Here is a 27,065-nt window from a genome sequence, read left to right as displayed (position 1 = left end):
AGTAGCTCTAATGTTTCTTTTAGGCCTCTGATTCTTCTAAACTGTTTTTCTTTTCTTTTTTTTGGTTCTTCTTCCAAACTTTCAGACATGAGGCTTTTGAAAGCTTGTAATTATTTTCAAGGCTCGTATGATCATATGTTTTTGTTTTTATGGAAAATGAGTGAACTAATTTGATCTCAGTAAGCATCATGATATGTGAAGCATACTAGTTGATTTTTTGTTATACATGGAGCTACATTGATGGAAATGGATTAAACTTAGGCACTGGGATACAAACCAAGGATGAGTCCTTGGAAGAGTCAATCTAGGTCCCTCTTCCATGTCCACTTTCCCATTCACTCCATCACCAACCTTCCATTCAAAGCATTGAATCATAGCAGCAAGTCTGGTTTGAACCACCTGCAATGCTAGTGAAGTTCCAGGGCACCCTCTTCGTCGCTCCCAACCGGAAGAAAATGGAAATGCTATTCCCTCACATCCAACTGCCCTTTTCCATTCCCTTCTTCACTGATAACAAACCTTTCTGGACAGAACTCCAGAGGTTTTTCTATAGCCCATACATTAACAAAAAGCCTAGTCTTGCTGGTATTCATAGCCAAAAATAGTGCAATCTTCACTTGACTCTCTACCAATTAATGGGGTACAATGGCTTGGAGGTAGGGAGTTTGCCACATCTGATTCTTCTACCAATCTCTTCTTTCCAACCACTGAATCGATCTCTTGAATTGCCTTTTCCATAACATTGGGATGGTTGATGAGCTCTGCTAATGCCCAGCCTATGGTAATGGCAGAGGTATCGGTTCCAGCAGAAAAAATGTCCTCTATATATATATATATATAGATATATATTCAAAAAATGTATCTTCAATGGATTAAATCATAATTTTCTCAAAATAAGAGAGAAACAAATTGCCATACAATTCAATAGTGTCATTACATTTTCAAGTTTTAGCATAATCCTCCCATGTATAAGAAAGAAACAAATTGACATACAGTTCAATAAAACCATTTTCCTAGACAACTTTTGAAAACTACACACTTGAGTAGTAATCTAAAGTTAAGAGTAGACTTGCATAGTTTGAACACATAGAACAATGGGATAAGATTATTAAAAATGACTTTAGAATTCCATGTGCTGACTCCATTCATATGGGATTCAAGGCAATGATGATTATGATGAATTTATGTAAAAATTTTAGTTGAATTCCTTAAAAAGATTATGTCTAGCAACCATGCTCATCAAATAAACTTTCTGAAAATTGGAGAAGTTATGATGATCAATCAGTAATACTAATCTATGGTTGTAAACTATCTAATTCATCAAGATAATCAGCTTGAGGTTAATTGGTACGTGATTGCTTCCATGTTAGAGAAAATAGTTATATTAATATTTGAACAAGAAATACTAAAAAAATTAAAAAAATAATTACCAGAATGAAGGCCTTAATTAATGTTCTCTGTAGTCAACCTCATCTCCGAGCTTTCATCCTCCAATATATCAAGTAAAATGTCGAGCATATCCTTCACCTCCGCCACCAATCTCTTTCACCTCCAGCATATCGTTGTGTTCCTCTTTGATCCTCTCCATCATTTTGTCAAACCTGTCATGAACATCCTTGAGGCTCTTTCTGAATCCCTGCACATCCAAATCCTTACAAAACCAAATAAAATCAGAAAGATTAAACTTTCCCATGAACTCAGATATCTCATGCATGGATCAACTTCCTAACTAACCTCCCCATCTCCATCCTCACTCTCACAACACCTCTCGCCCATAACCATTCTTGATATTACATCATTTATCACCCTTATTAGCTCTCCTCCAACATCAACAGCCTTGCCAGCTTTGGCCTTTTCTAAAAATGACACCATAAAGCGCTTGACGTCTAACTGGAAGTAGGAGGCCTAGTGTTTGGCCTCCAAGAAGTTCGGACATGCATAGTTTCTTCATGAACTTCCAATGAGGTCCACAAGAAGCAAAGGTAGGTGAAATCTTTTGATCCATAAGTTGGGTAATCAACAGCATTTGTTTGGAAAAAGGAAGTTTCATGTGTTTTGAGGAACTCTTTGGCCATTTCTGGGACTAAGCCAAGGAAGAAGTGAATTAAGATCACCACCATATGCAATGTTCTCTATAATAATGGCAAAGATTTAAGGTTCCATAAATTATAACAAATTTCTAATACAATATTGGTAATCTGTCCATTTTTGCATTTTAATCAAATGTTTGTGACAGCCAGAAGTTAGACCACTTGCCGCTACTTGTGGCAAGTTAAAAACAACAATGTTGCCGTGCATGCATATGCTACATCATTTTCAAATTTCTTTTAATTAAAAATCTATAAACCATGTCAATGAAGAACTAAAAACCAGACTTGACTATAATATAGAAACTTGGTCACAAACTAACTGAAACCCGAATGATCTCGGTTGATTGACACAAACCAATTCAAACCACAAATTATATTCACCAATACATGCATGAGTAATGCCCCTTGTAGCTCTGTATTTTTTTTCCCCCATTCCGAAAATTAATCTGCATCAGAAATAATGCACTTGGGAGGTATATATTCAAAAAATAGTATTAATAATTTGCACAGCAAAATATTTTGAAATATGCAGTAGCTAGGTACTTGGGATCATAGTTTTGTCAACTTTCCATCTCATCTTGAAACTTAATGTTGTCATAAGAATCACAAATTGCTACTGTCGCATCAGTCATAATTGGAAGAAGTGGTCTCATGGACCCAGAGAAAAATCATACTCCATAATTATTTTCTTCACATTTAGGTTTCTTATGAAAAGAAGGCGATTATTACTTTTCTGCACATTTATTTTTCATAACAAGCTTTCAGTCCTCGTATATATCTCTTCTTCATCTAAGTATTTGAAAAAAGTAAGCCCAGCTTTGATTCGTTAAAATTAATATACCCAATAATAATAAATTTGAGCCAACCAATTGAATGGCAAAAATGCATAACATTTCCAAATTTATAACTAATTAAATCAGAAAAGATGTTATATGATCACCATCAACACACACACACACACATATATAGCCCAAAACCACAGCAAACTTTTTTCCTTAATTTCATTCTCTGTAATGGTAGTGAAGCTATATATATATATATATATATATATATATATATATATATAATATTGAATTTTTGTTATAAATGGGATTACATTGAAAGCATTGGATCATAGCATCAAGGCTGATTGGTTTGAACCACCTGCAATATATGCTAGTGAAGTTATATATATATATAATATTGAATTTTTGTTATAAATGGGATTACATTGAAAGCATTGGATCATAGCATCAAGGCTGATTGGTTTGAACCACCTGCAATATATGCTAGTGAAGTTCCAGGGCACCACGCATTGAATCATATCATCAAGGCTGGTTGGTTTGAACCACCTGCAATATGTATATGCTAGTGAAGTCATATTTGAATTCCTTAAAAAGATTATTTCAAGTAACCATGCTTGAATCGATCATCAAATCGATCAACTTTCTGAAAATATATTGAACAAGAAATGCTATATATATTTATGATTACCAGCTGAATGAAGGCCTTAATGTTCTCTCTGGTCAATCTCATCTCCCACCTTTCATCATCCAATGTATCAAGTAAAATAATGTGGTGTACATCTTTTACGTACCATGTCACCTCCATCACCAATCTCCTTCCTCTTTCTTCTCACCTCTTCATTGTCCAATGAATGAATTGGTCCCCTCTTCTAAACACAGAGAGAGAGAGAGAGAATTTTCTCCTGGATGCTAGATATTTCTTGCAATCCAAACAACCCATAATGTTAAATTACTCAATGACCCTCAAATTCTTACAAAGTGGAAACAAATAAGTAAAGGCAGAATAATTTCTCTTTTTGTGTGGGGTTGGGTCTCACTCCAATAAAACTTGCATTGACATCCTGTTCGGATGTTATTATTATAAGGTAGAAAATTAGATGCCAAACTTCAAATGGGATATAATATTACCATTTAATTATATTTTGAATTCTCAATTTCTTAACACAAGTAAAAGAAAAAAGTAGTAAAGATTAAATTCTACTTTTCATGATTCGGACAGGAAATTCTTCAGGTGTCCAAACATGCTTTTTTATTACAATAACTAAAATGGGCCCGGACTTTGAGTCAAAATTCTTCTTCATATATGCTTGTCTCAAAGTGCTGTTGTTATAAACACTTTTTTTTTTATTATCTTGAATTGACCAAGTGTCTCTTTTTAATACTATAAAATTAATAGAAAACAAAACCCAATTTCGATGTAAACAAAACCCAATTTGGAATTAATTATGTGTCGCTTTTCCTGATTCACATTCTCATGATTATTGGACGGAGTAATACAAAATGTGAAATTCACATTCTCATGATTATTGGACGGAGTAATACAAAATGTGAAAATAGTGAAGGTAGATCCACCTAAAATTATTGCACCATCCAAACACGACCTAACTTTTCAGGCCATTTCTTTAAAGTCACCTCAATACCACACACATCATAATTAATATGGTATAGTATGAAATTATTTTTACCATAAAAGTTTGGGGTACAACAAAAACTACTACAGTGAAAGTTGAGATCTTTGAGATAACAAAAATCTTCCCTCCAAACAATGGGGTTTGTCGGGTAAGGCACCAGTGGGCCCCCTTTAACTTTTATAGTGTCATGATCTGACCCAGGGCTCCATTACTCTACCCTCATATGATTGAACCGGTTCTTAATGAGTCCATGGACCCACATCCATTCTCCTTCGCACAACCACAACCAGTTTAGGAATTGCTTCATCCGTTTGTACACATACGCCTTTGCCCTTTTCCCTTTATCTTTCTTCGGTCATTGCCTTCTTTCTTTGTGGGCCCTTTGTTTTCACCTACTATCATAATTGTTTATTTGAATCATAAAATATCTTAGTCGGAAATTACATGTTCTAGGTAAACTCATAACTTGACATGTAATAAAATTAAAGGATAAAATTGATACATTTATTTACATATGAAGTCACGGTCGTATCATAAAAAGATTTATATAGTTGTACAAACTCTTTTTATTAGGGAATTTGAAGAGTGTCTGAATGTATATAATTTTATAATTGCAAAAAGATGTTATTATTAATATAATTTTACCATTGCATGAAGACGTGATTTTTAATTTTGAACTCATAATTTTAAAGTCACAATAAAACAATTTTATCCATGAATAAAAGACTCGCCCTTTAAGTACTATGCATATTTAAATTTCATAACATATATTTTTTGTTAAATAATTCTTAATTTTTAGATCTGTAGCCAATCTTTTTCTCCGCCCCCTTTGATTAACAATCTTTTAGCATATCAAATTTGTATATTTTGAACTAATAAACTCGAGTTTTTTTATTTAGTGCATATCAAATTTTTATTTATTATTTTCTTCGTAAATTGCTTTCTGTTTTTTTAGAAGCACTACAAAAGAATCTTAATTTAATATACTTTAAACATGATTGATGTTATTTGGACTATATTATATATATATATATATATATATATATATAGTTGAATTGACCATCATGAGTGACTTTGTTTGATACTAGTGACCAGCAAATGAAAAAATAAAATAAAAGGAAAAACAGTGTTGATGGAAATGGAGACCTTTTTTTCTTTTTGAAGACTAAAAATGTAAAAAGATCGTAGTAAAAAAGAAGTTAGCCATTTACCTTGTTTTTCCCTCCCAAGTAACAGGTAGAAAGAGAGAAAGACAAACAGACAGAGAGTTCCCTCCAACCTTGCTATTCTTCCTCTTTCCTCTTTCCTCTTATACTCTTCTTCTCTGCCAAAAGGAAAAAGAAATAAAAAAATTGCATTCCATCCCTTCTTTTTATACCAAATCTTCCTTCATTTCCACCCTACAGACCACACTTTTACCACCCAATGTTCTGACCAACTGATGAACACTTGTGCAGTAGTACCAGTTTGTAACTGACCTAAATATAGGAATGTTAGTTTTAGCATATGTGTCTCCCATTTTGGGGCACACGTTGCATGGACTTGGATGACAACATCCTCTAACCAACCAAATCTCTTCTCTAATACAATGCCATACTATACACTTGCAGCAGCATTTAATACGTCCTCGGTGATAACCACTCACTTTACGAAAAAATATACAGTACTTCAAAAATATCTGCAACGGCCAAACTTACTTTTACTTTTATTAAAAACTTAAAATTTTTGGTGCATCAAAACAAATTGAGAAGTTTTATAATTTTATGTTGAACAGAATACTACGTGTGAGTATTACTCGAGTATTGAATACTTACTTCTCACACTACATTTTTGGTGATTTCCACCGTCTTCCGTGAATGTTGCTGCAGTGTCCTATGGAAGGGTATAGATCATATCACATCTTGCTTGAGGGGGTCTTACTAATGAATGGATTGGTTGATTTAGTGGGCCAGTCTGCTTATTTCTACTATTCAGAATAATGGACCTCATCACTAATGACCATGTGAAGAAATAAGAAATTCCCTCCAACTAAGTTCTAACCAAATCATAAACCAAACTCAACCAACAAATGCAAAAAAAAAATTCCTATTCTTGGAAATAAAAAAATAAAAATTGTTGAATTTTTTTTTTAATACTCATGTAACTAATACGCCGTACTCGGCTATTGAAGACTTTTCATTTCTCATGACCAAAGAAAATGATATTTGAGTCAAACTGAAGATGAGAATGTATCCGAAAATATTACTAAAACAATACGAGGAATACAAAAGAATGGATTGAGGGAGGAATAATTAGCCCAATCTAAGAACTGAAACGATGGTAGAAAACAACGAAGTCTGGAGTATAACATAGCCCGATTTCTTTACCCTTATCTTCTTTTCCGTATTGTATCTGTTGTGTCTATGGATAAAGTGAGTCAGGGCTCATGTTCTTTTATGGATCATGATGCCCTAATCCCTACTTTTCCAGATTTGCTGCCAGGTATACGTACCTTCCTTAAATGACCTAAAAAGAGGGTAGTTGTAAAGGTCTATATGCTTACTCCAACCTGTCTTTCGCTTTTTCTCCTCAGATTGGGTCTACCTTGGCAAGACTCAAAGCTGATTCTCCATCCTCCATTCCAAAATTCTTTTAGCATTCTCAATGGTCTCAAAGGGTCCTACCACAACTCTTCGTCGCTAGTTCCCTCACTTAGCGCGTCATCTCGAGGGTCTAGGCCCGTCGATCGATGGGTCGTAACTTGGGTCAAGGTTTTAGGCCCATCGATCAACAATTTATGGCTTGGTCGGATCGAGATTCTGGGCCCATCGACCGACTGTTTGTGGCTTGGTCAAATCAAGATTCTAGACCCATCAATTGACAGTTTGAATCTAAGTTCTTGCTATGGGCTTGCATTTTTACTAAGTTGGCCAATCTATGTACATCAACCGAGTGTTCAAAACATTCTGTCTTATAGCTGGTGGTGGTTGTATACATTGACTACTTTGCTGGACATGGCATAACTTACATCCACAATACTCAATACTTATTAGCGAAAAACATACGTATGACAGATATATAGAGTGTATAATATCTCTCTATTTGTTCTTAAAAAAATTTAACATTTAATTTTTGAATAAATAAAGACCTAAATACTACAAAGACTAAAATATCCCTCTATAACGATAAAATGACTAAAGCATTCTTGTTTTCTCTTCTTCTTTTTATATATAAGGACATTATTAGAATATAAAATGATATTTTTAGAATATTATAGTTTAAAAATATCACGTGCATTGCACATAACTAAATTTGTATGGAAACAGTGACCTTAAATATTTGTTTGATCATTTTTAAAAAAATTTAACACATTTATATACTATATATATATATATCATGAATGATATTTGTCCACAATTTAAATATATATATCATGTCACTTGTGAATGTATATTCCCCTCAGTATGAAAGAGGTTTGTGCATATTTTAACTTAAAAAAAAAAAAAAAAAAAAAAAAAAAAAAAAAAAAAGGTTTGTGCATAATTAATACAGGTGGTTGTCAATATCAAGTAGGACCATGGTTCAAGCAAAACCATCATGTGATGGTGTCAATTATCACCATTGATTGGTCCATTGCAAGAGGGAGATTTTTAATTACTGAAATGATTTAATATTAGCTCCACTAAGAAAAAAAAATTACTAAAATTGAATGTTTTCGTGAAGCCGACACTTTTAATGAAAATAATATTCTATAAATATTTATTTTTAAAGAATTTTAAAATGTCAGATTTCGATTTTTTGTATTTATTAATTTAATTTTTAATATATTTTACTTTGTAAAAAAAATTAATAATAAATAAATAAATAGAAACATTACTCTGTAAAAAAATTTAAAACATTACTGGGGCAAGTAAATTTTTACTTGTAATAGTAAGTGGAACAATCAACATTTCACAGTTTACAGTTTATTTCTGCCAAAATCTATTGGCAAGATATCGAAGAGTCCCATCATTCTCAAATTCCAAAAAATACTATACATATATCACGCACATATATATATAGTATTTTTAAATGTTAAATCCAAACCCTAATATCTCCAAATTCCAGAGAAACGTGGGAATTAAAATAAGATTTATTTATTTATTTTTTTTTTTTTTTTTTTTGTGGGAGGAGAAGTGATGCTTACATGATTGAATTGACTGCATCTAGATGAAAATACCCTTTTGCCCTCACTCCATATTCCTTCTTACATAATATTTGGTGACCACACGTGATTTATAAAAAATTATTCTAGGAAGCACTGATATAGACAGAATTTGATATGAACAAGAAAATATATTGGGAAATACATTAAGGTTTGTTTGTTTGGAGTAAAATATTTTTTACATTAAGATTTGTTTGTTTTGACGTAAAATATTTTCGTATTGATATAGACATAATTTGATATGAACAAAAAGACATAATTTGATATGAACAAAAAGACATAATCAGTGCTTCCTAAAAAATATCGTAAAATATTTACGAAAAAAAAAAATATTAAAATTTAATAAAAATAACTTATCTATCAATTTTTGACAAATTATTTTATATGCAGTGTCCGATGGACTTGACTTCAATCTCGACGTAGACCTTTGCCAAACACCGACAAAGTAAAAATAAAAAAAATATTTTACCTGAAAAAAAAACGTCGAAACAAACGGAACCTCAACGGTGAATTACACTCATCTCTTTTGTGGTTTGAAAAAATACATGCAGATAAATATGAAAATTTTGGTTGACAACGGTGAAAATGTAATTTTGAATATGAAAAGTCAACAATGCCTTGATTTTAAAAAAAAGACAAGATTTTCATTTAAGGGAACAAAAAGATTTTTCATTTTATTAAATTTGTTCAACAAGTTAAACATGTGTCATTGAGCATATGCGCCAAATATTAGGAGAGGTCAAATTATTTAACGTTGAACTATGGATGCGTATGTAACTTGTCTAAATCTCATGGATAAGTCAGTGTAATTTATTCTACATTAAAACTCAAAAAAAAGAGAAAAAAATGCCAATACAGGCATGAATACATCAAAAAATAATCATATAATATATATAGATAATATTTTTAAATTATTTTACCCGTATAATCATGAAATCAATAATTTGGATTTTAGAGTTAATGTTTGTTAATTTTGTTTTATTAAAATTAATATTATTTATTAATAAACCTATAATATATTTTAAATTGTACATATTGAATCACATTTTTCTAAATAAAAAAAAAAAATCACAAAACTACACGTCAAATGCTTCCCGGTTGGATGTGGAATAGTGACAAACCGGTTCGCCGATAGACTCGGGACGTGGACCGTTTATGATTGCAGTGGCGGCCAAAGCCTGGGCTGTTGATATGCCTGCAAAGATGCCGTGGCCACTATCGTGATTGACAGGCATGCCTCTTTCGGTAAGTAACAATACCATTAATTCCCACACTAGTATAATAACTATCATTCCTCAAATGCATGAGATAATTACTTTTAATTTTTAGTTAAACTTAATCATTTCCCTTAGAAGTCACATACAGTGTTTTAATGCGTTCAAACCGTGTCTTTGTTGTGGTGTGTTCCAACCGTCTCTAAAAAAAAAAATAATAAATAAAATAAAATTTAATGACTCTTTTAATTGTATTGGATATGTGCATGTGCCGTATTCACGTATTATACGCTACTAACGCATCGATCCTTCTTAAGTTTTTAATTCTTACCATTGATAAGAGAAAGTACACCAAAATATATATATATATATCATGGTACTATGTGTGGGAGTAAAAGCTTTGAAATATATATTTTCTCCGCTACAAATTTTGAAGTGCCGATTCAATGCGACATAAAAATGGTTGAAAATCCTTAAAATTAGGTCCAATTGACACGGAAGTATCAGTTAACTGTGCCTTTTTGAGCAACCAATAAAGCAAGTTGTAGGAACTTTCTGTGTCATCCCAATATAGATGTACATTAAACATTTCAATAAAATATATATATATATATATATCTTTTGTTTATTTTTGCTCGGAATGGATAGAAAGATTCTCCTTTATATTATTATTATTATTTTAACTTAATTTATTGTCATAACCTAAATAGTTTGGGAAATTGAGGAATGATTCCTCATCGGTAGAGACTAGAGCGACAAATTCAAGAATGGCAATTGCATCCTACTATAGCTAGCAATTCCTAGATTATTATAGTTGGCGGCTATAAAAAGCCCCAAAGCTAATGATGATTGAGTTCAGATTTTGTACTCGTAATTGACTGTCCTCACTCCAAATTGTACCCAAATTTACCTCCACGCATTAATGGAAGTGTCCCCCCATATATTACTGCACCTGTCCCTAAATAGGGATCCAGTTTAGAAATTGAAATTTTTAAAAAAACATACCATTAATGTATTATTATTTTTTTAAATTATCAAATAATTCTTTTTTAATTTAAATATATATAAGAATAAAGTAAAAAAAACTTCTTAAAGTACTGATCATGTAGCAGAAAACCCCCTATTTAATAATTTGACAATTAACCCTCCTAAATTAGGGATTTGGTAGCAATTTACCCGTCCTGCGATCTGCCGTGAATTCAAGTCACCTAACAACCCAAATATAATTAAATGACCATACAACCCTTATAAAAAGTTAAGGACCATAATGCCCTTCCTCATTCAAGCCGCGATGGAGGGGTCCGCTGTGAAGAGGTCGACCGGTGAGGGCTCGACCGACTGAGCAGAGAATTGAAGCAGAAGAACGGCGGTGGGGAAAGGACGGCAATGAAGCTGTGGCAGGCACAGTCGGTAAAGAGGGTCAAATTGCGAAATCTGGATAGAGAAAGTTGGGATTTTCTCAACAAAAAATTGGATATATTTTCCTTTTTGGCCCGTCGATTTGTGGGTAAACAGGGATTGGGGTACGAATCGAGGGATCGGAATGAAGACTTGGAAACTCTGATTTTGCAGGGCGATTCAGTTCATCGAAGTTTGCTGCGTCGCCGGCAGAACAGCTTGTGGGTTTGGTTTGGTATGGTTTTGTTCGTCGGAAGTTGCAGAGGTGAAACTTTATTGCTATTTGTTGTTGGCTGAAATTCGCAAAGTTTAGTTCATCGGAGTTTGCTACGTCATCGCCGGCGAGCCTGCAATCAAAGACCGAACATCCCCGACATGTCTTAGTTAAGATGAATAAAAGTGCCGATGACATAGCTATAATAACGAACCAGGCCATCGCCGTAAGTCAACTATGGCCGAACCAGCCCATCACCGTTCAGCCCACCATCTAAGCTCGTCCCCACTGCCGTCTCTTCAACCCTAAGCTCACAGCCGAAGTCGCAACCAGCCCATCGCCGTTCAGTCGCAACCATCCCATCGCCGTTCAGCCCACCTTGCTCGCCGGTCTTCTCCACCATCCGAGCTTGTCCCCACAGTCGTCGCTTCATCTAAGCGCCGCCAAGTCATCCACGGCCAAGCCACTGCTGCTGCCGCCACTTCACTGTCGGTCCATTCCACCTCCGCCGTTGTGCAGTTCCTCCGTCACCATCACTGGGGGTGTAAAAGATTGACAGGAATCGATCACCGTCTATGAAAGTGATTGTGATTTGGGTTTGCCCAGCCCTTGATATTTTGATTCGGGGTTTTATTTTTTTCTTGCGACCCAATTTGGAGGATCGTAACCGGAGGGACAATACAGTAGGCGAAGACTTCTCTGTGTGTTGGCATCTTCATCATCGATGGCCTGGTTTTTTCATATTTTTTTTTTCAGAATTTATTTTTTTAGTTCTACTTTTTATGGATAAAATAATATCAAAAAAATTGGTGGTTGCTAAATTTTTTTGAAACGACGTGGTTTTATATAGGGGTAAAATTATCTTTCACTATTTCCGTTATAACTAATTGGCCGGAGATGTCAGGTGAGGGGTTAATTGCACCAAATTTTATAGTTCAAGGGGGCAAATTGTAGTTCGAGGGGTTAATTGCACATGGCCAATAGTTGAAGAGGATTTTTTGCACTTTACTCTATATATAATTACAAAGTTTGAAATTTTTTAAAAAAATAAAGGACAATGATAGAAATGGAATAAAAAGATGCTTTGATTTTTAAAAAACAGACAACTAATTTGAAACATGTAAAAATAAAAAAATAGACTACTAATTAAGACAGGGGAGTATTATTTTATGAATTAATAATATATACTTGGTATATATATATATTCTTATATATTCGTGTATATATATTTATATTCTTATATAATATCTCTGATTCAATTTAAATGTTACTTTTGAAGAGTAAGGATTTTTAATAAAACATGTAGGACATGCCTTGTCTTTTTAAAAAGTTATTAATTTGTCCTTCAAAATTATAAATATTCAAATTTAAAATTTTAAACTTCAAAGACATGAATGAAAAGATATAAAATATATTATTTAAAAAAAAAAATGACAATTATTTTAGAATAGATTGAAACAGAGGAAGTATTTATCAATTTTGAAGAACTAGTTTTGAAAGTGTCAAATTGGACAACCACCCAATCTGACGCCAAATACATTTTACCATCTCTAAGTGCTAAGGGTTCAATTGACTTTTCACGTATCACTCTCTCCGTCTCTACCTCAGTTCGGAAAGATGAGGCAACCTCATTTATAATAATATATGGGCACCCAAACCACTGCCATTAGCAGATATAATACCTTTTAGAGAGAGAAAACATGAAAGTTCTTGAAAACAACACATGAGTTAGTGATTGATATACTACGAAAAAACAGGCAGTGTTGTAAAGCTTCTGAGAACTCCCAAAAGTAACCCCCCATCTCTCTCTCTCTCTCTCTCCTCTGCTGCTCCTCTATTATTTGACACACTCCAGGCCCAGGGTACTATACCCCAAAGTTGGCATGGCCCAGTGTCAGGTGTCTACTTTACACCACACCACACCACACCACCACCGTCACCTAGCTTAGCTTCTCCAAAATAATTCACAAACTCCATTATTGGCTCTTGCTAGCCCCTTACTTACCTTACCATACCAAACCCCTCTTTTTTTCTTTTTTTTCTTTTTTTTTTACACCCTCTTTCCACATATTCTCTCTCTCTCTCTACATCTCTACTATATCTCTCTCACAACCACTTTCTCTCATGATTTGACCCAAGCAATGAATGGACTCTAGACACCACCGCACATGGAGATGGGTTCGAGCTCTTCTTCTTCCAATTCGTCTGATCATTCACTCAATGGGTTGAAACTCGGCCAGAAAATCTATGTCGAGGATGTCTGTGTCGGAGCTCCGGCCAAATCCGGTGGTGGGTCGTCGTCATCGGCCAGCGCCGGCGGCCACCCACCTCCGGCGCCCTCCAAGAAGCTGAGGAGCGGGGCTCTTCAGGGTGGACAGCCACCCAGGTGTCAGGTTGAAGGGTGTAAAGTAGATCTGAGTGATGCTAAAGCTTACTATTCCAGGCACAGAGTCTGTGGTATGCACTCTAAGTCACCTAAGGTCATTGTTGCTGGTATTGAGCAGAGGTTTTGCCAGCAGTGTAGCAGGTCAGCTAGATTTTATATTTATATATTTATTATTATTATACACACACACATACATATATATTCGTTGATTGTATTGTTGGGCTTTGCTTTTTCTTTGTGTAATTGTAGATTAATGTTGCTTGTTGGCTAGGTATTTTTTATTTTTTATTTTTTAAAAAAAATTTATTATTATGATGATGGGTTTTTGGACTTACTATGTTAAGTAATTGGATTGGTTTTAATTATTTTGTTATTGTGTTGATGGGAGTTTTATACCAAATTTAGGTCTTTGTGGGGTTTGTTTGTTAGTAGTACTTAACATTATTGGGGTTTAGACTTTTGTGTTTGTTATGTTTGGATGATTATGCTCTATACTTGATTCTTATTGATGTTTTGTTTAGTACTTGCTCTTTGTCTTCATACACCACTTGTAAATGTTTACCAATCAATTTTGGTACCTACTCTTTGTGCTTTGTGGTCATAGAGCCTTAAATTGAGTTTGTTATTTGTAAGTTGTTTGACTAGGATGGGTAGGTGTGCTAAATCCTCATCCAATCCAACCATGACTCTGCCTTGGCATCTACATGAATTCTGATATGGTACACAAATTAGTAGGATAATATTGTATCATTCTATAATGTGAGATGACTCAGTTGTGTTGTCTCATCCTATAATGTGAGATGACTCACTTGTCACACATAAACCTTGCCATACCGCGATGACTCGGCCAATCCATCTCTCTCTCTCTCTCTCTCTGTGTTGGGATTAGCACTAAAATATATTACACATATCATGATATCAAATATAAATATGTACCTTTTATGAATATAAAAGAAAAGGGGAAAAAGTGCTTGAAGCTGATTAAGAGAGGTGGCAAAGGCCTCTGTAGCCATTGCTGATGAAATAACTTCAAATTATGGTGAAATGATTCCCAAATTAATTATGGTTTTGCTGTTACAATTTCTTTTTTCTAAATTATATCAAGTCAAATTGCATTTGATCACAATGGTCTCTAAATTGCGATGTGTTGTGCTTGTAAATTTGTTACTGATTTAGGACTATGAATAGATGCCTAAGCTGCTATGGAAGACTTTTGGATCAAGAATAAGAGATAAATACTCAAAAGAGTAGATGAGTTTTTTAGGGTTGTGCTAATTTCACCTCATACATCGTTTTTTAGATACTTAGAGGGCAAATATAAATGGAAATTGATTGATGACTTGGGATCACTGGATGAAGAGAAGCAGGTAGTGATTTAGTCTCATTACCCCTAAGAAACACTGTCGAGTGTTTATGTCATTTTTGGTGGTTGTATATTCTCTACCCTCTTTTATTCCTCTATGGAATTCTGAGTGGGTTATTTCTTCTCAGTCATGGACGTATGCAGGTCTGTCAACTGCATTAAATATTGTATTGTTGTGATATTTAATTGTTCGTGATTTGATATCAATGTGAATATGCTTCCATGTGCACAACACATTCTTTCCATTTACATTGGTATGTACCATAATAAAGAGTATGGAATTTCATTGATCAAGTAACAATGGTTTAAACGTTATCTGGATCATGTGGGGCTAGATTCAGAACATATACTTTCCGGTATGTACCGTAATAAAGAATATGGAATTTCATTGATCAAGGAACAATGGTTTAAATGTTATCTGGATCACGTGGGGCTAGATTCAGAACAGTACTAGTTTGTCGCCCGCCGCGGGGGGCATATGGCAGAGTGCGGTTATGTATTTACCAAAAACCTACTCCCCCACCCACCTTTTTTTTTTGGGGGGGGGGGGGTGGTTGTGTGCGGGGGGAATAAATTGCAATTTAATTATGTATTTACCAAAACCTACTCCCCACCCACCTTGGTGGGGGGTTTAGCATATGGCAGAGTGCAGTTATGTATTTACCAAAAATCTACTCCCCCACCCACCTGGGGGGGAATAAATTGCAATTTAATTAGAGCTATTAACATCAGTATTATTATTGTTACTGTTTGTAAATTATCTTTTTCTTTCAACTGTCTTGATGTTAGAATGGATTCAGATTGGAAGATTGAAAATGTATGTTCTGTTATTGATGCTGGGTTACCAAACCCTTAATGGAAAAGAGCTCTGTAATCCACAGCATTTTCTTTAAGATGGGTGTAATGAAGTTGGACTTTGTTGTGGCTAGCCTCCTTAATGGAGAAAATTCCTGATGATTGAGCTGAAACTGAAGCCTCGGCTCTTAGCATGAGAAAACTAAGGTCAGTTGGCTTTCTTAGAGGATGTTATTTGTATTCCCGTAAAACTGAAGTTTTTCCTTAGAGGCTTGTGAGGATCGAACCCATTCTTAGATTGTAGTCTTTTACAAAACAAGCAAAGTCATTTCCTGAAATAAAACCAGGAAGATTGGCCATCATCAGTAATCCAACTCTGTTGCACATAAAACCAGTTAAATGATTCCAAAATCAAATGGAGTTTTTTGTTGGAACCTCGATACCTCATTATATTGACTTTTTATTCCTTCCTTTGTCAAGAAAAAGCTTAATGAGCTATTGGAAAGTGAAAGACACCATACTATTCACTATTTTAAAGGACATTCATTGTTGTTAGGGGTTTCAACTATGAGACATTGGAAGGGACTACAGTGGTGAACATGGGCAGGGTTTCTCTGGTGTCATTCCTCTTCAAGTTTTTTATTTATGTGAAAGAAGTTTATGTTTTATCTTTTTGCCACTTTCTATTGTGCTTTAATGATGACAAGAGTAGATGGTTCAGACATTGAAAATTCTCTTTGACTATTCCAATCTTTCCATAAACTTGGGGACAATTAATATGGTCGGTGTTGTTAAGTTAGAGAAGAATAAGTCTATACTTGAGTTTCTCTCGAATTCCAAGTGCAGACTTCTAGTTTGGACTGTGTGGCCATATCTGCTTAACACAAATCCTGAAAATGGTAAGATATGGGAAATTAGCTAAGAGAAAAAAGATAAATAAAGGATGCCCTTTTTATTTGAAGAATGTCCCCTGATCTGGCATCAGTTAACTTACCCACCTGCCTAGGAAAATCGGTCATCAGAAAAATGGACAGAGAAGAATAAGTCTATACTTGAGTTTCTCTCAAATTCCAAGTGCAGATTCTAGTTTGGACTGTGTGGCATATCTGCTTAACACAAACCCTTAAAATAGTAAGATATGGGAAATTAGCTAGAGTTTGTGCTTCTGGAATCAGTTAACTAACCCACCTGCCTAGGAAAATCTGTCATCAGAAACGATGGACAGATGCATTGTCAGTTGTTGGTTCAGTGTCAACTTACGACCTGGCCAGCATGTCTCATCTGGATGACAATAGGGGAATCTTTTGTAGTTGTAATCACTATTCTCAGGATTATCATCCTCATTTTTTATGGATGTAAGCAAATTGCTAAGTGGCGGTAAATCTTGATACAATTTTTGCTGTATCTTTCCTCCTCGTTTTCTTGGAAATGTTATTTTTTTTGAACAAATGTGATGATGTATTGGTGTTTTATGTTTTCCATATGCATTAGAATTAATATTTCTTGGGTAGTCTCTGCCAGATTCCATCTGCTTCCTGAATTTGACCAAGGAAAACGAAGTTGCCGCAGACGTCTAGCTGGTCATAACGAGCGTAGGAGAAAGCCACCACCTGGATCTCTATTGTCTTCGCGCTACGGACGTCTATCGTCCTCTACTTTTGGTTAGACACCACCGAAAGAATATCCTTTTCAGGACCACCTTGAATTTTCCACAAACATAAATAATTTTTGGAGTTTTGTTTTACTTTGTGCTTAAGACTGAGATCAGATGTTTGCTATTTGCTTTGGCAGAAAACAACAGAACTGGAAGCTTTCTTATGGACTTCACTACATACCCTAGTCTTTCTGGGAGGGACCCTTGGCCAACTACCAAAGCATCTGAGCGGGTGTCGAGCAATCAACCAGTTGCCACGGGAAAATTTCTTGCACATCCATGGCAGAGCAACTCGGAGAATCCTCCACCAGACTTTTTTCTGCAAGGTTCAACAGGTGGAACTGGCTATCCTGGTACCGGAATTTCTTCGGGAGGATGTTTCACAGGAGCCTCTTCTGACTCGAACTGTGCTCTCTCTCTTCTGTCAAATCAGCCCTGGGCCTCAAGAAACCGACCCTCTAGTCTAGGGGTGAGTAACTTACTGAATGCCGACAGGGCTTCCATAGTTCAACAAACAACAGCTCCTCTTGGAGCCACCATCAATCACTTTTCAAGCACTCCATGGGGTTTCAAGGGTAATGAAGCCAGCGGCAGTTCGCTCGAGATGCCTCCTGATCTGGGTCTCGGTCGAATTTCACAGCCTGCCAGTGGTCAGTATTGTGGAGAGCACGAGCTGTCTCAACAGAGTGGAAGGCAATACATGGAGCTTGAGGTCTCCAGGGCCTATGACTCTTCCACTCAGCACGTGCACTGGTCTCTTTAAGTGTCCTTTCTCTCTGGTTTTTATGGCTGCCTTAGTGACCTGCTTCTAAATAAACAAACATATTCGGTTGGTGTATCTTTGTGCTTTTGTTGGAAAAACCTAAACGTGACTCTCCTGAGTCACTGTTTTGTTTGTAGGTTGTAAAAATGACAAGCAGGGCTGTAGCCTCTGTTTTAGGTATTTGGTATTGGTGCTTTGGTTTGTTCTACTCGGGAGCTTGTTATGACCAAGAAAAGTAGCTTCTGAACAGTGGAATCATGACTCCTCGTCAGATTTCTTGCTCATCAATGGTCAACTAATCCATGTTCTTTGAACTCTGTTCTCCTAACCTTGCTTTAATGTAGGGTTTGCTCGGTGCATGAATGCTTGGCCATTGTTGGGTCAGAGGGAGGTTAGATGTATGCAATTTTATCTCCACAGAAAGAGGTGTCATTTTCTGTTTTGAACCTTTGGGTTTCATTGCGCGGAGGACCGTAGCTAGTTCCTTAACTTAAGCATTAGAAACCCGATATGTGCTCAAGCTGCAAATGTCTTGCAGATCCCGGTATCAACATGCAAACCATGGTGTATTACTGGAAAAGTTTTGACTTTTGGGATGGATTTGGATTTGGATTTGGATTTTGATTTAAGAATGCTTGTATCAAATATCAATTCATGATAAGTATTGCAGTTCGTATTGTGCAGTTTGGGAGTATCGAATCAGTGTTATGGATTTAAAATTTGATAAAATTTTAAATTGAATAAAATTTGGTTCAAAGTCTGAATTAAATTCTGTCTAATTTTAATTGCAAGCATCAATTTGGTGATCTGAAACGTAGCGTTTGTATTTTGTATAGAGTAGCAATGATCGTAGTAGACTTTGGGAACTGGAGTCTTCCAATCCATATGTTGATTTCGTCACAATGCCTTCATTTGCATGTAAGAAAACTCCTCATTTTAATAAACTGGAATTTATTGTTATTATTTTAAAGAAAGATTTATATATATATATTTATTACAGCTTCAGTTGGCATAAATTTCAGATATTTTTCTATTAGACACATATAAATTCATCTTTATAAATTTAACAAATTCTCAAAAAGATAATTAAAAACTCAAATTCGTGGATTATGCAATCAAAGACGAGTTTTAGGAAAAATTTCGACCAAAATGCAACCTAAAATAATATTTACAATTCCAATAAAGTGTGATCACAACTTTTAATTACCATTACAGCAAAGTTACCATTATTTAAAACCCTGTCACCATTGGGTTTAAGTAAAATGAAATTTAGAATATAAAAAGAAAAGAATCAAATGGAAAATGAAATTTATTAATTGTTGCGTGGGTGTTGTCTGCAAAGGACTTTCTATTGAAGGCGCAAAACATACATACATACACAGGCATTAGAACAATTGTTTTTAGCAATTGTAACAAACAGACTCTCTCACTCGGTCAGGGCGGTCAAGAACTCAAGTGGATTGTAACGACTCAACGGTCATATAGCTGACGTGGACTCCGACTCTGCTAGAAATTTACATCTGTACACACACACACATCTTAACAGGCCAGTTCAGTTAGAAAAGCTCTAACTTTTCCCTCGCAATCGAAAGTTCCCCCTCTTTCTCTCTCTTACAAAAACTCTCTCGCTCTCCTTCTCTCTCTCTACACAGAGAATAGCTTCTTCAAAGGTATAACCAAACCCTAACGCTCTGCGATTTCAATCTATATTTACATGATTCTGTACTGCTTCTCGAGCAATGTTTTATATTCGTCTTCAATTTGAATACAATTCTTGTTCTTCAATCTTCTCGCACTAAAGATCAATTCGTTGCCGTACGAGTATAGACACATATACGTAATTGATTATATTGATGTGATATTCAAGTTTCTTCATTCTAGATTGTGTAATTTGTTATATATATATTCTGATTCTTGAAGACTGCTTACATGGAATGATACCTTTCTTGTTATGCGTTTCTGATCATCATTTTGCGTGTGAATTTTGCTCTCTCTTTAACAAATTTCTCTGTGTTTACAGGGTAATTCAGAGATTTATATATGTGCCTAGCGTTGTGTGATTAACTACAATCTGCTTCTTGGGAAGATGGCTACGTGGTGTATCTGGTTATATCTCACTGTAATTGTCTTCTCGGCAATTCTGGTATCGCAGGCTTCCGCCTACACCAATCCTCTCGATGGTTTTGTTCCGATCCTCCCTCTTTTCTCCATAAATTCTTGCACTTCTTTAACATAATTTTCTCTGTAAATATATATATATATATATATATATTTCTTGAATAAAGGAAGAAATGGGTACATGTTTGATGATCTTTAGAGTGTTTTGTGTGTGTTGATCTTGTGATGATAAATTTGAAAATTGATGGTAATAATGAGGATTATGATATCTCCATCATGTGAAATTGGCGGGAAATTAATGGCATGTGAGACCTGGAATTACTAACACAATGTGCTTGAGCTTTAGAGAATATCAAGTCAAATGTTAGTGGCTTTACACTTTGTAAAGATGATTGACGATGGTGGTGCTAGGAATTAGTTGCATGATTCTTTTTGTCTACTGAGATCAGAGTTTTTGGAGGACCTAGGTCATACCTCCTCTATTTCCTGTACGAGCTTTTGCTATCAACCTAGATCACTAAACAGGAGGAGGCAAGAAAGATGATTATAGATTGAAAATGTCCCAATTTATAGATATCTGAGGCTGTATGTTCCATATAAGGTTTAATAGTCCACTATGTAGATCATCAAACCGTATTTATTAAGCAAGCCTAAGATGGCGAAGGATAGGATTGGAATTAAGGTCACACTTTCAACTTGAGCATTAGTCACCAATTGTAATCCGAATGAACTTGGATATTGCATTCTACATTTTGTCACCTTTTTTTTTTTTTTTTTTAACAATTTGTCATATTGAAGAATATAAAATTGCTCCCCATAAACTAATTTTTAACATTACATTATACAGTCAAAGCCCTTCAAGGCCTGTACATAGCACTGAACGGCCCACCACAGCTCAAGGAATGGAAATCAGTTGGCGGGGATCCATGCGAAGAATCATGGATAGGAGTTTCATGTTTTGAGTCATCAGTTATACAAATGTAACTACATATCATCTATTATACAAAAAAAACCTTTTCACACTATAGTGGCAGTTTCCCAAAATTGACCTGTTCTCTTCTCTCTGCAGTAAACTTAATGGCCTAGAGCTCAATGGAACTCTGGGGTTCCAACTCTCAGATCTCCATAATTTGAAGCAACTGTAAGTGATTCTGCTTTTTTGTAATGACTTATTTTAAGTTCAAATATGCATGGAAGATATATTGTAATTCATTTTTGTGACAAGTTTTTTAATTTTTATTTTCTTTTTAATAGGGATGTTAGCTCCAACAACATTCAGGGTGAAATTCCATACAGCTTACCTCTTAATGCCACGCATATGTAAGATGCCTGCTTTTTAGTGATTGTGATTTACATTACCTACTTTCTATATAATTTATTCAATTATGTTGAATTCTTGATTGTTTTTATGGATACAGAAATTTGGCATGCAACAATTTCAGCCTGTATATTCCCTACTCCTTGACTTTAATGAAAAATCTTCGCCATTTGTGAGTTGCTTCTCCCTGACTGCCTAATTTGCTAGTTTTGGCCGGTCAATGATTATCGAGTCATAATTGTTTTTCTTGCAGGAACTTGAGCCACAATTCGCTATCTGGACCTGTCGGGAATGTATTCACTGGCCTACAAAATCTTAGAGAAATGTATGGATTTTGCCCAATTCCTTTATCTTGCATCTTAAATGAGAATTTTGCATTGAGGACTGAAGTATAATTTGGTTGCTGAGTACTTTAACAAAGCAGCTAGACTGTTACTTTTCAAAAAAAAAAAAAAAAAAGGCAGCTAGACTGTTGATGAAGCTAAGTGAAACTTTAAGGTTGCTTGTTTTGTGAGTAACTAACTGTTCTAGATTTTTGTGAATTTACATATCCCCGCCCTTCACATAATAAAGTTGAAACAACCACATAGAGAACTCCATCTTTTATTCTTAATTTTCCAAATGCATTTTGCTTGATGTTTATTCTTGATTTTCCAAATACATTTTGCTTGGTGTTGAAGCAAACCCCTACACCTGTCAATGCACAATTGAATTTAGTATTGAACTTAGTTAAGGAGAATATCAGAACCGTGAATCAATTGAAAAGGCTGTGAAGGGAAATAATAACTCAGGCGGCAGGCTGCGTACAACATGCTTTGTAGCATCGGTGATCAACTGGGATGTGTTCTTTCCGTTTTCTCATAAAAATTCAATTTACTGTTGCAGGGATCTATCATACAATAACTTCACTGGAGATTTACCAAGCTCATTCGGAGATCTGACTAATCTCACTGGATTGTGAGTTTTATTCTGCTTTGTTTATCCCATGGTGCTCCCTGTCTGCAGTTCTTTTCATCATTTTTATTTCCATGATTCATTTGGATATTTTGCAGGTTCTTGCAGAATAATAAATTTACTGGCTCGGTAGCTTTTTTGGCTGGTCTCCCTCTATCTAACTTGTATGTTTGCTACAAAGCAGGTCCGAAGATTTCTTTTGATGTGTTTTGTTTGATAATGAATTCACCAATTTCTGTTGTCAGGAACATCCAAGATAACAATTTTAGTGGCGTAATTCCAAGTCAGCTTCGATATGTAAAAAACCTTTGGTAAGTTTTCCAGTTCCCCGTTGTAGTCTCTTTATTTGCATGCATGAATTTTGAAATCATAGTCTGTATTGCTTATGTCACTTCTTCATCTCTATTTAGGATTGGAGGGAATAGATTTCAGGTAGGAGAAAACTATCCAGCCTGGGATTTCCCTCTGGAAACTATGCCCTCTGAGCGGAATATCAGTAGTCCCCCAACTACCAAGTCAAGTGCCATTGAAAACTATCCTCCTCGCAGAGTAGCTGGACACAAGAAGAAAAGACTAGGCCCGGGAGGAATTGCCTTTATGGTTGGTGGTGGAACTCTGGTGGCAACCTGTGCAGCACTCATCATTCTGATACGCATTCAGCGATCTCGTACCCAAAAGCTCCCAAGTGTGGAGATCGGTGAGGGCTCCCAGAATTCTCCTCCACTCAGTACAGCAAGAGTTGAGAATTTTTATCAACGTACGTATATAAACTGTGTAAACTACTGTATATTTTGTGTGTGCAAGTTGTGATAGTTGTGAATATTGAGAAAAGTGTTGTAGAATTTAAATGATGGAATGGTGCCTTGCAAAACTGAAATTGAATTTTTGAACTATATAACTCTTTTCATTAATTTTCAAAGTTGAATTTACTTTTTTAACAAACGAAAACCATCATGTACTAGTACATCATAGAAACGTACCTTATATATAGGTAAATTTACATTGGTGCGATTAATATCTGTGTAGTTACCATATTATATAGTTGAACTAAAAGTGGAATTCGAGGTATATTTGCTATATCATTCTTTTTTGGATAAGTAAATGTGGTTAGAGTGGATCTTAATTAGTGGAAGCTGAAAATCCGAAGTTCATCCAAAGTTCAGCATCCAATGTTTTCTGATGAACATGACATTGTACAGTTTTCATCTTTGTTTTGATTCTGACACTGGCATGTACAATTGAACTTTTTTGTTAATCCTGAACTAAACCTAGCTTTACCTCTCACTCATATTAAATGGAGTTTTAAGTTGAGTTCTTTGATGAACATTACATTTATAGGTTCCATCTTGTTTTGTTTCTGACACTCGCATATACAATTGAACTTTTTTGTTAATCCTGGAGTAAACCTAGCTTTTCCTCACTCATATTAATGAGAGTACTTAGTATTCTGTTTTGTTCATCTGACGAACACCTATTATGGGTAACTTCTTGCGTTTGCTTTTTATTAGATGGGGTTTTAAGTTGAGTTCCCAAATTTGAAACTTTAACGCTACCAATGGCATATAACTTCACTAAATATAATCCCATTCTTGTTGGTATTATGTGCTTCTTTTTGTTTTATCCACTCTTTGAGCTACAGAAGTTCTTCAATGGAACAAGAAGTGTGCTTCTCTCATTGATTTCTTTATATACTTTTCTTATATTCATTGACAGATTATTCTTCTGCTGCACCGGAAGAGAGCCCACAGATCTTTCCTATTAGCTCTCCACCTGTGGCATTGGTTGCTTCAAGCCTAATACCATCTGTTTGCCCCAGAACTGAAAAATTGTCAAGAAGACGAAGTTTCAGTAAGAAGCACATAATCTCACTAAGTGCAAAATTTTACACTGTGGCAGAGCTTCAGTCAGCAACAAACAGCTTCAGCGAAGAGAACCTTCTTGGAGAGGGATCCCTTGGTTCTGTTTACAAAGCAGAGTTCCCTGATGGACAAGTAAGAAATTAGATACTTCTTGGTAGTTGTAAAAGAAAAAATATCCCAGACTTTAAGTAAATTATTGGACTGTTGTTCTTTCTTTTTGCAAGATTTTGGCTGTGAAGAACATTAAGACAGCCGCACTGTCTCTCAATGAAGAAGAACAATTCTTGGACGTGATTCGTCGTACAGCCAGACTGAGGCACCCTAACATTGTAGCACTTCTTGGATATTGTGTTGAGCATGGACAGCATCTCCTTGTGTACGAGTATATCAGAAATTTGTCTCTTGAATATGCTTTGCATTGTGATGCTTATATGCCTCTGTCTTGGGGCCTCCGCATCCGAATTGCTCTTGGCATAGCTCGGGCATTATCGTAAGTATCTACTGTGGTTTCCATTGTAAGTTGTAGGACAGTAGGGAATCAATAACTGCATGTCAAACAGCACATTAAGGGTATGATATCATTCGATGTAACTCCTTTGTTGAGCAATGATAGTTATATGCTTTTTGAATGCTGCACTTAAATCCGCTGGAGATATGGATCCTTACATATATGTTCCTCTTCCAGTTTTAGATGTAGTTCTTTCTGGGTATATATGATCTTGATTGTTTCTACTTTTTATGATGTTTTCAGCTATTTGCATTCCACATTCTTGCCTCCAGTCCTCTGTATATATGTTCTTGATTGTTTCACTTTCTATGATGTTTTCAGGTATTTGCATTCCACATGCTTCCCTGCAATCGCTCATTGCAACTTAAAGGCTGCTAACATCTTGCTTGATGAAGAGCTTATGCCTCGTATTTGTGACTGTGGTCTAGCTATTTTGAGGCCGCTTACGAGCAACAGTGTTAAAGTTAAGGTACATGTTCGTAAGACAGTTTTGTATTTTAACTGAGAAGCATCGTAGAGGTAATTCAATAATGTGAGCTATGTTGAATTTCTCTGTGATGAAAGTGGCTGTAGCCTACTGGTAGTCAAGAGTTCAAGTCCCCCTCCATAGGGGGTGAAGTGAGCGTGTGAGTTTCAAATAGGAAATAAATAAATATGTTTGCCAACTAACAAATATCACCATTGTCATTGATCACTGATGCAACCAGGCTTCCGAAATGGCTCTGGGTGATACTGTCTACATTGCACCAGAGCATGTTCACCATGGAGATAACAGCACGAAGTGTGACGTCTATGCCTATGGAGTGTTGCTTTTAGAGCTGTTAACAGGAAGGAGGCCTTTCGATAGGTGTGATGCATGCCCATTTTCCTGATTTTTCTATGGTTAGTTACCCTCATATTTTAGCATCACACTTGTCTCTTCTTTCTAAACAGTTCAAGACCAAGGGAAGAACAATCTTTGGTGAAATGGGCTTCATCTCGACTTCATGATAACGAGTCTTTGGATGAAATGGTTGATCCAACCATCAAAAGAACACTGTCCTCCAAGTGTCTCTCCCGGTTTGCTGATATTGTGTCCCTCTGTATTCAGGTATGAACATGTCACAATCATACATACACCAAGCGTATTAGGAGGTGAATACACAGCACATTGACATGTAAAGTTGAGGTCTCTGCTTCTTTGTGAACTACTACATCACTGCATCATCTACTTAGCTATTTAGATGGAATCCAATTTTAAAACTTGATATAAAATTGGAAGTTGTCTAAAATTTGATCACTTAGTCAATTTAGAATTCACTGTGGTTCTATTCGAATTTGAACATTTCAGCCTGAGAAGGAATTCCGGCCACCGATGTCAGAAATAGTGGAGCATCTGACAAGCCTGTTACAAAGGGTGGGAACAGGGAAAAGCAACATAGCGGATACCAGTACCAGTGAAGCTGCTGACCCCTTTGACAAGTCCTTCCGTTCAACCCAAACTCGCTTCTTTGGCTCTCCTACTGTCAGCTTTAGGTCGGCCTGATATCATAGAGCAAAAGCTATGGATGGATTTGCCTTAAATGTGTGTGTTGTTGTTTTTGAGCATGATGATTTTGTAATGTTAGTTCTGTGATTCTCAGAGCAACATATCCATTTGTCCAGTTCTCCACTTCATGTATTACAAACAAACAGTATCTTTCTTGCACAACAGACTTGTGGTTCATTAATGTTCTTAATTCTTTCAAATTCTAACAATTCCATTTATGCTTTGAATCAAGAAGATTCTTCCTCTTGTATATAATGTTCTTTCTATATTCCATGATGAACTCAAGGTCTTTTTTTTGTTTTTC

The 27,065-nt window shown here is 35.6% G+C and overlaps 2 protein-coding genes and 1 pseudogene across 2 annotated transcripts; 2 read left to right on the top strand and 1 right to left on the bottom strand.

The window, feature by feature from the left end:
* Nucleotides 1–203: 203 nt before the first annotated feature.
* Nucleotides 204–9,951, bottom strand: LOC132289084 (cytochrome P450 93A3-like; annotated as a pseudogene).
* A 3,218-nt stretch (nucleotides 9,952–13,169) lies between these two features.
* On the top strand, nucleotides 13,170–19,157 carry LOC132292679 (squamosa promoter-binding-like protein 9). The gene is made up of 3 exons (XM_059790388.1): nucleotides 13,170–14,042; nucleotides 17,581–17,720; nucleotides 17,851–19,157. The coding sequence occupies exons 1-3, from the start codon at nucleotides 13,684–13,686 to the stop codon at nucleotides 18,474–18,476; spliced, it is 1,125 nt and encodes a 374-aa protein (XP_059646371.1). The 5' UTR covers nucleotides 13,170–13,683; the 3' UTR covers nucleotides 18,477–19,157.
* A 1,369-nt stretch (nucleotides 19,158–20,526) lies between these two features.
* Nucleotides 20,527–26,951, top strand: LOC132292663 (protein STRUBBELIG-RECEPTOR FAMILY 2). Its single transcript, XM_059790387.1, has 16 exons — nucleotides 20,527–20,656; nucleotides 21,442–21,574; nucleotides 21,664–21,735; nucleotides 21,849–21,914; nucleotides 22,013–22,084; nucleotides 22,166–22,237; nucleotides 22,798–22,869; nucleotides 22,965–23,030; nucleotides 23,112–23,177; nucleotides 23,277–23,623; nucleotides 24,580–24,857; nucleotides 24,950–25,215; nucleotides 25,555–25,702; nucleotides 25,941–26,080; nucleotides 26,167–26,323; nucleotides 26,564–26,951. Exons 1-16 carry the CDS (start codon nucleotides 20,563–20,565, stop codon nucleotides 26,756–26,758), a joined length of 2,244 nt encoding a protein of 747 aa, XP_059646370.1. The 5' UTR covers nucleotides 20,527–20,562; the 3' UTR covers nucleotides 26,759–26,951.
* The last annotated feature ends 114 nt before the right edge of the window (nucleotides 26,952–27,065 follow it).

This window comes from Cornus florida, unplaced genomic scaffold (assembly GCF_030987335.1).
Source record: "Cornus florida cultivar Cherokee Brave unplaced genomic scaffold, ASM3098733v1 CherokeeBrave_3.0.0_Hap2_Chr02, whole genome shotgun sequence".
Taxonomy (NCBI): domain Eukaryota; kingdom Viridiplantae; phylum Streptophyta; class Magnoliopsida; order Cornales; family Cornaceae; genus Cornus; species Cornus florida.
The sequence above is the reverse complement of the archived record's forward strand: the minus strand, read 5'-3'. Positions and strand labels throughout refer to the sequence as shown.